The sequence below is a fragment of the Choloepus didactylus genome, chromosome 6 (genome assembly GCF_015220235.1).
Source record: "Choloepus didactylus isolate mChoDid1 chromosome 6, mChoDid1.pri, whole genome shotgun sequence".
Lineage (NCBI taxonomy): Eukaryota > Metazoa > Chordata > Mammalia > Pilosa > Megalonychidae > Choloepus > Choloepus didactylus.
Window position 1 is genome coordinate 62,147,178 of NC_051312.1, and position 12,624 is coordinate 62,159,801.

The 12,624-nt window shown below is 50.2% G+C and overlaps 2 protein-coding genes and 1 long non-coding RNA gene across 7 annotated transcripts in view; 2 read left to right on the plus strand and 1 right to left on the minus strand.

Annotated features, from left to right (window-relative positions):
* Window positions 1-888, plus strand: part of IGSF22 (immunoglobulin superfamily member 22) — a 19,547-nt gene extending 18,659 nt beyond the window's left edge. The window contains exon 22 of the mRNA XM_037839611.1: window positions 514-888. Within this exon, the coding sequence (XP_037695539.1) occupies window positions 514-584 (71 nt within the window). The 3' untranslated portion in view covers window positions 585-888. The remainder of the gene's footprint in view (window positions 1-513) is intronic.
* The window catches only part of TMEM86A (transmembrane protein 86A), an 8,526-nt gene extending 2,054 nt beyond the window's left edge, over window positions 1-6,472 (minus strand). Inside the window, exons 1-5 of one of the 5 annotated variants that reach the window (XM_037839259.1) lie at window positions 5,891-6,472; window positions 5,523-5,572; window positions 3,795-4,059; window positions 3,293-3,427; window positions 1,851-3,096 (exon numbers count right to left, since the gene is read on the minus strand). In XM_037839259.1, coding sequence (XP_037695187.1) covers window positions 3,005-3,096; window positions 3,293-3,427; window positions 3,795-4,059; window positions 5,523-5,572; window positions 5,891-6,200 — 852 coding nt within the window. In that variant the 5' untranslated portion in view covers window positions 6,201-6,472 and the 3' untranslated portion in view covers window positions 1,851-3,004. Of the gene's footprint in view, window positions 1-1,850; window positions 3,428-3,794; window positions 4,060-5,522; window positions 5,573-5,890 lie in introns of those variants that run through there. The other 4 variants (XR_005217398.1, XM_037839262.1, XM_037839258.1 and 1 more) reach the window with 4 other exon arrangements.
* LOC119536461 lies at window positions 5,963-12,131 on the plus strand. The gene is made up of 3 exons (XR_005217399.1): window positions 5,963-6,799; window positions 8,210-8,291; window positions 10,157-12,131. It is a non-coding gene; the product is annotated as an uncharacterized LOC119536461 (long non-coding RNA).
* The last annotated feature ends 493 nt before the right edge of the window (window positions 12,132-12,624 follow it).

The following is a 12,624-nucleotide window of genomic DNA, read 5'->3' on the forward strand; positions in this document are numbered from 1 at the left end:
GTTAGAAATGCCTTTCCTTGCTTTGTCTCCCAAGTGCTCAGCTAAATGTCTGGCACAGAAATGATGCCTCCAGAGTGGCTGCTAAATTGTTTAACAGAACTAGGCCATGGAAGGCACTGTGGGAGATATCTAGATTTCATTCCACAGTTAGAGAAATCCCTGATAACTGTTTGTTAAACACATGGGTCTAGAGCCCTGGCTCCACACTAATCAGCTGTGTGACCTTGGGCAAATCACCTTTCTGAGCCTGTTTCCTCATCCACTCCAAAGGGCTATTGTAAGGCTTAAATGAGATAGTGCAAGGAAGTGCCCGGCACAGTGCCTGGCAAAATAGTAAGTGTTGAATAAATGGCAGCTGTAGACCACTCAGCTGACCTTGGGGAACTGGGGTCCAGTCCCAGGGGAGGATTGAGGGTCCCGGGGTCCAGCCCCTGGTTCTTGCATAGTACAGCAAGTAGAGCAGTTTGGGGTCAACTGTAGCAACACTGACAAATACTTGCTTTGCTCTTTCAGATAAAGATGATAATTCAATTCTAGCATCAGTCACGGAGAGCCTGCAGAAGAAATCAAAGCACCTTATGTGAGCCCCAGCCCAGCCCCAGCATCAGACGTATATTGTAACGTGGTGCATCTTGGCCTGCCCACTGCATGACCTCAGTGTGAGCAGCCCAGTTTGCTCTCTGATGTTTGTTGATGTAAAATTTTGGTGAAGGGATGGGCCAATAAACTCACTGACCTCACCCTTGCCTGTTCCTGCCAGTGCTGTACAGCAGGGACCAAAGGGATGGGCATGAGCATAGGACGGGGATACTGAGGCCTGGACCACTGAGAGCCTGGCCCAAACCTACTCACATGTGGAGTGATCAGCCCGCTCTGACTGGGTCTTGACTTGCCTTCCCCTCCTCCACAGCCACACTGCACCTTCACTTTTTCCTCAGGACATGGGACAAGTCTTTGCCTAAGTCCTCCCAATCTTTCTCCCTCCCATTTCTTCACACCAGATTTGTCAGCAGAATTCAGGGGTTTGACGGAATCTGGACCTTGCCTTTTTACTGTCCAGGGTTCCCAGTGTTAAGAGAATCAGAGCATTTCAGAGCTAGAAGGGATTGGTCATCGAATTCACTAGACTGCAGACTTATATTTTGCAGCACAGTCCTTCCTTAAAAAAAAAAACTTAAGGTATTCCCATTACCATTAGCCCCACCAGGGATCTCTGTAAAAACCCTAGTTTGAAAATCACGGATTCATCCAACACCCACATGGGACCTGAGTCTCCTATACCACATCCCCATAACTGTGTAACATCTCTACTAATGGGGCACTAAGTACCACCCAAGACTTCCTTTTTCACTTCTGGGTTAGGGCATTGCCCTATTAAAATGCAAATGCCCCTGGAGTGGAGGGACACATTATTCTGCCAAGTCTTCACATCTAAAGTATGAATCAGCCAATCTAATCCCATCCCTCCCAGATGTTCAACTGAGCCTGGGTTCCAAGGGAAAAGGAGATGCTTGAAGGGAATCTGTCTGCTTGGGGGTTGGCAGCAGTGGGGGGCACTGGGTAACAAAGGGTCACCAAGAGCACTGAGCACCTGTCAACAAGGAAGTGCACCAAGGACAAATTTGGCTGGTGGTAAATACTACCCATCCCCCATCCTCCTGAACCACACCCTCACCCGCATGTTATCAGGGTAAATTCCAACCAGCACAGTGTCACCAGAGCCAGGGGGCCAGCCTGGTGCCAAGATGCGTTGGCCAAGACTGTGATCCAGGCTGTGAGGACAACCAGGTCCCCTGGCACCATGCCCCCACCCCCTCTCCAGGACACATGCCACATAAGCAGGCAAGCAGGGCAGCCAATGGCTCTTGGTTTTTATTTTTTTTTTTCACATGGGCAGTAGAGGATGGAGTTGTCCCACCCTTGCTCCCCTTGCATTGAATGTGCCTCTGGCCTTAATGACCCTGGAGTGTCATTGGAACCTGCTCCCCTTGCCCCCAGTGCAGGAGAGGCAGAGAGGAAAACATTGAGAAAGTGTGTGTATGTGGAGGCGGGAGGTCCCAGCTCCCTGCACCAGGCTCAACACCCCCTCAGCAGCTCCCTGAGACCCTATCCCTATGAAACCCTGACAAGACAGCAGGACAGAGATAGCAGACAGAGAATGACGTTAACTAGATGGTAGACAGACTGCACATTCTCAGACAGACACACGCACACATACATACACAGAGGTGGCCCCTTCCTTTGGCATGGTTCACCCTAGCCCCATGGATGGGGTTTGAGGGCGGTAGTGTGGGGTCTGAGCTCTGGGCTAGCCCATGAAAGAGACTGGACCAACTTGAATTCTTGGTGCCTCAAGCTCCCAGGCCAAGGCATTCCCCTCTCCTGCCAACTCTGGACAGACACCCTTTTACCTTCCCACCCATCACTTAGAGATAGAGATTCTTCAAGTAATAAGGATAGATGAGGAAAAGAAAGACTCCACCCTCATCCAATCTTCCCAACTAGAGCCTGTGAAAGGGGCTTCAAGCCCTGGGGAGCCTGCGCCATCTCAGCACAAACTTCTCCCCTTTCGCTCAACTCTGTGCAAATCAGAGAGGGTGGGTCTGGGTAAGCCCAGCATTTAAATTGGTCCTGGGCATAAGAGATGGAGTCAGTCTCTTCCCCCTAGTGGGTGAGATGGGGTCAAGGAGCCGAGCACCATCGCCCTCCAGGGGGAGCTTTGACAATTCTGATGGGGTAGAGGTGGGGAGATGTCTACTTCTGGCTCCAGCAGGGGGCAGCTGGCTGGCTCTTTCTAGCTCTCAGCATTGTCTTGGACCACTGGCTTTGCAAGGTAGATTTTTCCTGCTCACCCCTTCAAACTTGTAGATTTCCCGGGTGGTACCTGCTGCCCCAGGCTGGCACTGCAGCCATCCTGAAACAGCTCCTGCAGGTTCCCCGGTCCTGGACCCCAGTCCCAGAGGAGAGAGGGATGACCAAACCCTGGCCCCTCAGTTGGCCTTGCTCAGTCTATGGTCTTCCACTGGATCCCGGCTCTCGACAGCTGACAGGGCGATGAACATCTGGGCGGCGTAGTAGGTGGACATGATGAGTGCCCTGGAGTAGGGCACAGGGAAGCAGAACTTGTTGAAGGCGATGATCAGGTCTGAGATGATAAAGAGCAGTGCGCCACTGCCAGCCGCCAGCTTGGTCCAGCGCCAGGCTGCCCCAACCAGCCGCAGTCCTGCCATAGCCCGCCAGCCCATGAAGCTGATGAGGGCCATGTAGACCCCCACCAGATACGTAAAGGCACCTGAGAGGTATGGGTAGAGGAGGGCATAGCACAGGCCCGACAGCACTGCCATCACCAGACCTGTCCGCAGGGCCAGTGGCCGCATACCAAAGGCCGAAGCGTAGAACATGTGGGCCACAGCAAACATCAGCAGACCTGGGAGTGAGAGGGGATGCTGAGGGCAGGCTCAGATGAGTTGGGTGGGTGGGGGAGCTTGGGATAACCCAGGAGCTTTGTGGGAAGAACAGGGATGGGAAGAGACCCATAAAGGTAAATCCTCCCTGCCTGCCAACCCCACCCCCACCCCACTATCCCAAGGAACTCCAGAGTTGATCACCATGATCACCAGATCATCTGCAATGTCATCCACCAATGAGGCCCCCCACAGCTCCTGGCCTAAGAAGCCTTCAAATTTCCGATATTCTGGTTCAAAAAGCTCCCTCCCCAAATCCTTGCCCCCCCCCCAGGACTCTCTAGCCCCCAACCCTAGGGCCCTTCCCAGGTAGCCACTCTGGTCACTGACCGTGCACAAAGTAGCCCTGGTCCTGCCAGATGAGGAAGGCATCACCTACAGCAGAAAAGACAAGGCCCACAAAGATGCGGGTGGCATTGGGGTGGGCCAGCAGGAATCCCAGGCCATGGGCCAGAAGGAAGAGCCAGAGGCAGAAGATGGGCAGGCACTTGATGAGGGCACTGACGCACGACGGGCTGGACGAGGGCAGCCAAAGCACAAAATACACGCAGGTAGCCTTGAAGAAGGGCACCAACTTGGGTCCCTCACTCTTCACCTGGAGGACACAGGACAAGGGCAGCATTCAGGGCTGGGGAGCTCCCTGGGGTGGGGGTGGGGGGCTCAAAGCCAGTACCCTCAACCCAGCATCCACCCCAGAGACAGGCCCACTCCAGAAGCAGGGAGGATGGGCATAGAGAAACCCAGCCGGGCATGCCCCAACCAGTCTGCAGTACGTGGACAAGCTCGTCATCACCCTGAGGCTCAATGTATTGGGGTGGGAGGGTTGGGTCTCTACTATTCCTGCTGCCCATGTCCATTCTTGACCCTGGGGCTGGGTCAGAATGGTAACTCACTGGGCAGCAAACAAACCTTGGGCTAATGTCCTCTCCCACAGACCACTGCTTCTCCTTTCCTGAGCCCTCCTTCTTCCTCCACTCTCTGCCAGCATCAGCCGCCAGTTGACTGGAATGGAGTGGAGTCAGTGGGAAACCACAGAGATGCCATGACTGGCCAACTCGTGATCCTAGGCACTGAGGCCAGGGCACAAGTTTAAGGCCCTGGCAACACCAGGTGAATGCCAGGAATGTGCGAGGATGGGCACTGCCAACAATCTCAGCTCCCACAGGCTCCCTCCTGCTTGGCCAGTCTGCTCCTCAGCCTCCACTCCACCTGCCCAAGCCTAAAGGTAGCATCTAGGGTAAGAAAAAGAGATGGAGATGCTGACTAGAGAAATGGATCCATGAGTTGGAGGCAAGAAAATTGTCCCTGAAGCCCCAAAGATGTTAGGAAGGAGAGCAGGAGTCAGTCTTGTTTCTGAGAGAACAAGAGCAACTCAAGGCATAGCAGACAGAGAGGCAGGAAGCGGGGAGGGGTCTCTTCCCAGCTGATCTGGGACCAGCAGTCAGTCTGGGAGGAGATGGGGAACTGAGATGGGGAAGTTAGAGCAGCTGACTTGGTCTCAGCAGAATTAGGAAAGAGGGCAGTTAAAGAAAGGTTGTGCCCAAGGCCACTGCAGGCACTCTCCAAGCTTGGGGAGGGAGCTGGTGGAGGATATTTGGTATATGGACTAGACAATCTGTGGTCCCCTGAAGCTCCTTTCCTTGGGCTTCTGGTATAGGGTCACAGGGTTACTCAGAGCAGCTGGGGTTCCCTGTATACCCACCCACACTTTGCCCAAAGTGATTGTGCCTGTGGCTGGATGAGCTGTCCAGTGCAGGGCTCTGGAGTCACACTTGGACTCAAAGACCACCAGATACCTGAGGACTGATCTGAATGATGAAAGGGGTTGGGAAGAGGCATAAGGGTGGGTTCAGAGTCCACGTCTGCCCTTGCACTGCCTGGAGTGAGAGCAGGGAGAAGAGATGACTAGGTCTCTTCCCATGGAGATTCCTCCATCTAGCCTGGTCAGGGCAGGAGCATGGGTCAGGGAGAAAGAGACTGGAGGAGATGCACGACCCCAGATTTCCCCAGCATCCACCCGCCAGCCCTTGGAATGAATCATCCAGGTCTGCTTCATACCTCCTCCCCCAGCCTCATACTTCGTAGAAGGCAGGCGAAACAGGTAGGAGCTGGGGAGACACAGAGAAACAAGCAATGGAAGAAGATTGGGGAGAGAGGACAAAGACTGGAGTCGAGAAAGTCTGAGAAGGTGACAAATAGAGAACGCCCCACCACCACCACCCGTCCCCCAGCGCGTTGTTTAGGGGTGTCCTCTCTCCTCTCCCTCACCCTCGACATGTTTATAAGACGCGGAAGGGGAAGAAACAAGTTTGGAAGAGGATTCCCAGGAGGTCCCTGTCATCTTCTTGACACCCCCCCCCCCACTCCCCGCCTTCTCCCACGCCCGGCTGTGGCCCACCCACGCAGAACCTGCGGCCCGCGGCTACCTGCTTGCTCTCCAAGCCGCCACCCCACCGACCCGCGCCAGACACAGAGAACAACAAAGTCACGCTTCCGAGTCACGTGCCCTGTCTTCCCCCCTCCCGCCGGCGAGCGAGGGGCGCCACGGGTCCCGGAGCCTGGGCCGTGACAGCGCCCACCTCCAGCCGGGGGCGTCGGCCGCCGCGGGATCCCTGCTCCTCCGCGGCCCCCAGAGGCTTGGCCCGCCGCCGCCCAGCCCCCAGGCCAGCGGGCTCCGACCGCGCGGGACACTGGCTCGCTCGCTCGCTCACTCACCACAGTGACCGGGGACACCATGGCGGCGGCGGCTGACAGCCCGCTCCGGCCGGCAGCCAGGGCCGGGACGCGCCCGCGGCCAGGTGAGGAGGCTACGACGCAACAAAGCCCGGGGTGACGGGCAACGCTGCCCGCGCACCCGGCGCTCGGGGTGCTGTCGGCGAACCCCGCAACGTCACCGCAGCCGCCGCCAATGCGCGGGCTGGAGCCCGGCGGGGCGAGATTAGCTGGCGACGCTGGCCCGCCCCGGGGGGCTTCTGCAGGAGGAAATCAGGCGTCTCCCGGGGGCCGGGAGGCGGGGTCCCCGGAGGCTCCGCCCCTCTGCGAGGCCGCGTCAAAACATCCCGGAACGTGACCGCAACTCTGGGTGAGGACTCAGCCTGGCTAAGAGAAAAACACTTCCCTGAACTGGGTACAGGACTACACACGTATTCTTAGAACCCGGGGACAAAAGGCAGCTTTTAAGCTTGCGGTCCCCACGGACACAATTTCAATGAAACCTGCAATCTTCACAAATGGACACGCAAGGGGCAGCCGACACACAACCTTCAACTTGAAAAGAGACACATATATAGGCACGCAGCAGCTAGAGCAATTAGACAAGAAAAAGAAGTTAAAAGGTATCCAAATTGGAATGGAAGAAGTAAAATGATCTATATTTGCGGATAACATAATAATCTTACATAGAGTACAGTATTGAATGCAAGTGGTAAAAGCAGGCATCCTTGTCTTGATCTTAAGGGGAGGGCTTGAAGTGTTTCATCGTTGAGTATAATGTTAGCTGTGCATTTTTATTAACAGATTTTAATAAGCTTGGATACAAAGATACCTAAATATACAAAATATGAGACCTAGAATTGTCATCCATAGAGTTCAAATCAGTGCTTGATTACCCAACAGGCAGATTAATCATGTGCATAGGTCACCCATGTAGAAATTTTCTAGCCAAACCCTCTAAAGTTTTGCTCTCCCACCCACCCAGATCCATTCTCTGCCCTTCTCCACCTTACCCTGGGAACCTGACCTGTACAGACTGCTTTACCAGGACTCATTTTGTGAGAAACAGGCACTATTCCTAAAAAGGAATAAACGCTCACCCAATTGTGGAGAAGAAAAGAATTTATTCACCGTCTTGCAAGAACAGGCGCCCAACCAAAATGTGGGGGTTGCCATACAGAGCAATAGACCCAGCAGTATTTATTCCCTACACCTAACCGCAAGTCCCTCCCCGGTTTCTCCATTGGCTGGATACTCCAGAGGTTATATTCTATTTGACAAGCCTAACTAGCCCAGCAAATTTGAAACATGCAGCCTGCCCAAATTGGAAACATTTGAAATAAGTTTCCCCTGCAAATTTGCAACATTAGGAACCCTTGGAACAAATCTCCACCCCTGACTATAATGGTTATGCCCAGGCCTCTTTAGAGCCAGTCTGGGCTAGTTTGGTAACAAGTTATGAGGCTATTTTGGGAACCTCTACCCTGAGTCTCCACCTTGCAAGGATAGTAGATAGTGGACGGATAAGCAGGGGGACTGACTGTGGATTACAGTTTGTCTTTCTAACCTTCTGCCAATTTCTTAACTGCCCCACCCTGCAAGGCACACCTATTCTGTGTGAAAGCTGAACTTAATTTCATTCTCACAATTTGCCTTCTGGCTTCCAGGTGATTTGAGCTAATGAGAGTCAGAGATAAGAGATCAGAGGGTGAGAGGAGAGCATAGATGGTGTATTATCCGCCCCCTTCCCACCAGCACATTGGGCCAAGCTGAGGTTCTGACAGTGGCTTTGTTCCTCCATGGCTTCAGCTTCAAGCTCCCTTATTGTATTTTCAGGCCTAAAGATGACAAAAGCTTGCCACTGTTGCTCGTTTTAGGTATTTCATCATCCTGGCTGGGTTTCCTTAATCCTGCTCACACCTCTGCAAATAGTCATTAAATTCTGTTCAGTTAAATTCTGTTCAGTAAAATTCTTGAATGTGCTGTTTTCTGCCAACTTCAGTTAAATTCTTGATTGTGTTGTCTCTTGCCAGCATCCTGACTGATCCAGGCATGAACAAATCAGAAGCACTGCCCCCTTCTCAAAAACAGAGAGCTTATTCTAATTTTGTTCATGTGGGTAAGATTGTTTGTTTCAAATACAAATTTTTATTTTACTGTTTAGTGGTCTTATTTTGAATTATGTATTATATGAGCAAGGGAGCAAGATAGGGCTGTCTGAAATTAGATACTCCATCCTCTCTGTACCCAAAACAACCCGTTAGAATGGCCCTGTTCAGGCAACTTTGTAATTTTCTTTTTGCTTGCCAGTCTCTCCTATAAGAATATGAGCTCATTCATTCATTCATCCTATAAATGTTACCATGTACCTACTGTGTGCCGGCCACTATGTTAGTTGCTGGGATTTTAAAAATTGAGAAAACTGTATAACATAAAGAGTGAACCTTAATGTAAACTATGATTTAAGTTAATAGTGTAAGTGTAATAATATTGTTTCATCATTTGTAACAAAAGTATCACACTAAAATGAAATGTTAATACTAGGGAAAACTGTGGTGGTGGGTGGCATCTATGGGAACTCTGTACTTTCTGTGTCATTTTTCCATAAACCTACAATTGCTCTAACAAAAAAAGTTGAGTGAAATGAAGACTGTGGAGACTGTCCTCATAGAGCACAGTTCAGTGGTGGAGTAATGGAAGTAAACAATTATTATGCAGTCTGGCAATTGAAATAATTGCAGTATGAAGGTATGTCACAGGTGACATCAGAAGGAGGGAATCATTAGTTGTACCTGGAGGAGTTGAGGAAGCTGGGGTTAAATCTAGAAGGACAAGTTGGTGTTGACTAAGTAGACACAAATGGAAATTACATTCTCGATAAAGTGGGCTGTGTGTGCACGTAGAAGCACAAGAGAACACATGAATTCAGCACTGCGGTGAGCTGGAGAGTGGAAAAGGTGAAACTGGAGAAGTAAGCATGAGCCAGGTCAGGAAGGGTCTTGGATGTTCTGCTGAGTTTGGACTTGACCTAGCAGTTGACAGTAAACCAATTGTCTTCTGTTCCTTAGTTTCTCTGATTGTCCCCAGCTCACACAAACTAGAAACCATGGGCTACACATCATTCTGAACTTGCCTTGCTTTCTCCTGTGGGGCTGCTTCTCATCCCATGGCCTCCGCCATCTCCAGTTGCTATGGTTGTACCACAGCATTCTTTCTCCTCGTTTAGTTTGCCCCACTAGGAATTGAAATCCAGCTCTAAACTATTTACCTTATTCTTGACCTGCTTCTGGACCTCAATTAATATGAGGTCCCAGATGCCTATAGGAGGTCCCAAATCCCTTCCTATGACCATCGCAGATCCATAAAACACTTCTAAACAACTCTTGGAGCCCTTCCACCCCACCCAACCCTCACCCTGCCTTTAGATCTGGGGAGGGAAATCAGACACCAGTGAAGACACATTAATGGGAGTGTGACAAGAGCAGATGTTCTGATAGCAGGGTGGGGGAGTGAGTTAATAAGTTGTTAGACAGGATCTGAATGTGTCAGCCAAGCGGAGGTGTTTGGCAGAAACTGGAGACAAATCTGGAGCTCAGGACAGAGGTGAAGACTGGGGTGCAGATTTGGAAGTCACAAGCATCCTGAAGGCAAAATAGTGGATGCGATTAACCAGGGAGGGGTCTTGAGGGAGTAGAGAAGAAGGACCAGAGCAGACCAAACCCTGGGGGTCAATGACATTTAAGAGAATAACAGAGAAAGGAAAACCAGGAAGGGGATAAATACACATGTAAACAGATGGGCTGAGGATATATCTGCACTCTCAGGCCCCACAGATATATCCAGATCCAAATACACTCAGAGGGAAAGAGATAGACACCTCCAGAGAAGTATGTGCTCACAAAGATGGTCTGTGGTTTTTGTGGTTTGGTTCCCTCCTTCTACAACAAATGATAGATGGTGGTTCTGCTTCCTCATTGCAGTGAGCCAGAAACTTTGAAGACAGAGGACCATGACCCATCTCCCTTCCTGACTGCCTACTCCATCAACCTATGGTTCATGGGAAGCTCCACTCCCTCAACCCCAGCCCAAGGCATTCCTACAAGAATTTCCTGCCCTCCATGCTTACAGGAGTCAACCTAGGAATACTGAAATTCTGACACCTGTTCTCTGAATTGTGGATGCCACTTGGAACAGGGAGTTGAGTTCTTGAGTGGCCAGATGTGGCTCATGATACAGGGTCTGCTTCTGGAGACATTTAGGAGAACTAAAAAATGTAACAGAATTCATCTTTCCAGATCCTTGGGACTAAATTTGGTTGGTTTCCTGAGAAAATATTGAGTCAGTGTCTCAGAGAACATTTTGGACCCTTTAGTTGGCCTCTAGGCTTAGGCCAGACACACCTGGATTCAAGTCCAGGCTTTCCACCTACCATCTGGCCTTTGGAAAAAGTTTTAACCTCTCTGAGTCTGTTTCTTTTTCTATAAAATAGCATACCTAGCAGGTGTGGTGTAAAGTTAGTTAATGCATGTACCACGTCCAGCATAATCCCTTACCCATAGGTGTTGATTTTTCTTTCCTTTTTCTTTTGACAGGGGCATCATCAGACCTTAAGGTGTAAATGGATTCCTAACTCTAAAGCTGCAAAACCAAGGATCTCCTAATGGGATTCAATACCAGGGGTGCCCAAGAAGGGATCCCTGCTTTGGTTGGGTTGTATGAGATTTGATAGCCTCCAACACCAAACTTCCAAAGTTCCAAGCCCTGTGGAGTCTGTTTTATAGTTCTTGTGTTAAGGTCATCCAAGTTCAGCCTTCTCACCAACACCCCCACCCAGACTGTAAGCTCTCAAGGGTTGTTCCTTCCTAAACTTTGGGGAGGAAGTAGAAATTAGAAACTAGAAAGGAGAAGAGTTTGGGAGTTGGACAGAGGATGACCTTCAAGAAAAAAATATTCTAGAAGATCCCACTTGTCAAGCCTAATGACCCTGAATTAGCAATTCTCTCCTCAACATCAGCACCTGAGGGGTCAGTCTTTGGCTAATTGACCAGAGCAGACTTTGCTATCTCTTCCTCTCAGAAACCCCAGCTTCACAGACAGATGATCTCGCCTTGCCCAAACCCTTCCTCTAGTTGCTTCACTCGAATGCAATCATTAATCCATGTAACCAGTATTTAGTAAATATCTACAACGGGCCAGGCTGTATTTGGGACACAGACTATGAAAACAACGTTCCCTTTCCTCACGGAGCTCATGGTCCAGGGAGAGAGGCAGACACCAGGACCACAGCCTCAGCTTCCCATCTCCAGCCCCACCAACCAACTCACTCCTCATACCTCCTAGGACCAGAAAAGAAGGCAGTGGCAGCGAAGGTTGGCTGGGCCAGGCCATGCCTTCCAGGAGAGTCCTCCTGACTGGAAGTGGAGCAAAAGGCAGGAAGGCTGAGGCACCCTTTGCAAGGGCCAGGGAGAGCTGTTTGTGTTACCTTGGTCCTCTCCCTAAACACTTTCCGATTCCAGCTCAGCTTCCTGTCTCCCATCCGGAACGGGAAAGGCATCATGAATTACTATAGGGTTTGAATTGCAAAAGAAAAAGAACTGGAATTGTTTTCCACCCTGGTCAGGCTCAGAAAGGAATGGAAGGCAGCCATCAAGGGTGGGGATGCAGAGCAGCTTCCCCATTTCTCTCCCCCACCCAAGAACTAGAAAATCAACCCATTCTTTCCCCTTACCACACACACACACACACCCTCACACCCTATCCTGAAACAAGTGCCTGAACCTCTGTCATACAAGGAAGTGTCATGTGTGATCTCCCTTGCTGCAGGAAGAGGTGAGGAAACAGGCTGACAATGTAGAAGGGGGAATTGTATTTATTTATTTATTTTTTAATCTTCATTTTATTGAGATATATTCACATACCACGCAGTCATACAAAACAAATCGTACTTTCGATTGTTCACAGTACCATTACATAGTTGTACATTCATCACCTAAATCAATCCCTGACACCTTCATTAGCACACACACAAAAATAACAAGAATAATAATTAGAGTGAAAAAGAGCAATTGAAGTAAAAAAGAACACTGGGTACCTTTGTCTGTTTGTTTCCTTCCCCTATTTTTCTACTCATCCATCCATAAACTAGACAAAGTGGTGTGTGGTCCTTATGGCTTTCCCAATCCCATTGTCACCCCTCATAAGCTACATTTTTATACAACTGTCTTCGAGATTCATGGGTTCTGAGTTGTAGTTTGATAGTTTCAGGTATCCACCACTAGCTACCCCAATTCTTTAGAACCTAAAAAGGGTTGTCTAAAGTGTGCGTAAGAGTGCCCACCAGAGTGACCTCTCGGCTCCTTTTGGAATCTCTCTGCCACTGAAGCTTATTTCATTTCCTTTCACATCCCCCTTTTGGTCAAGAAGATGTTCTCCGTCCCACGATGCCAGG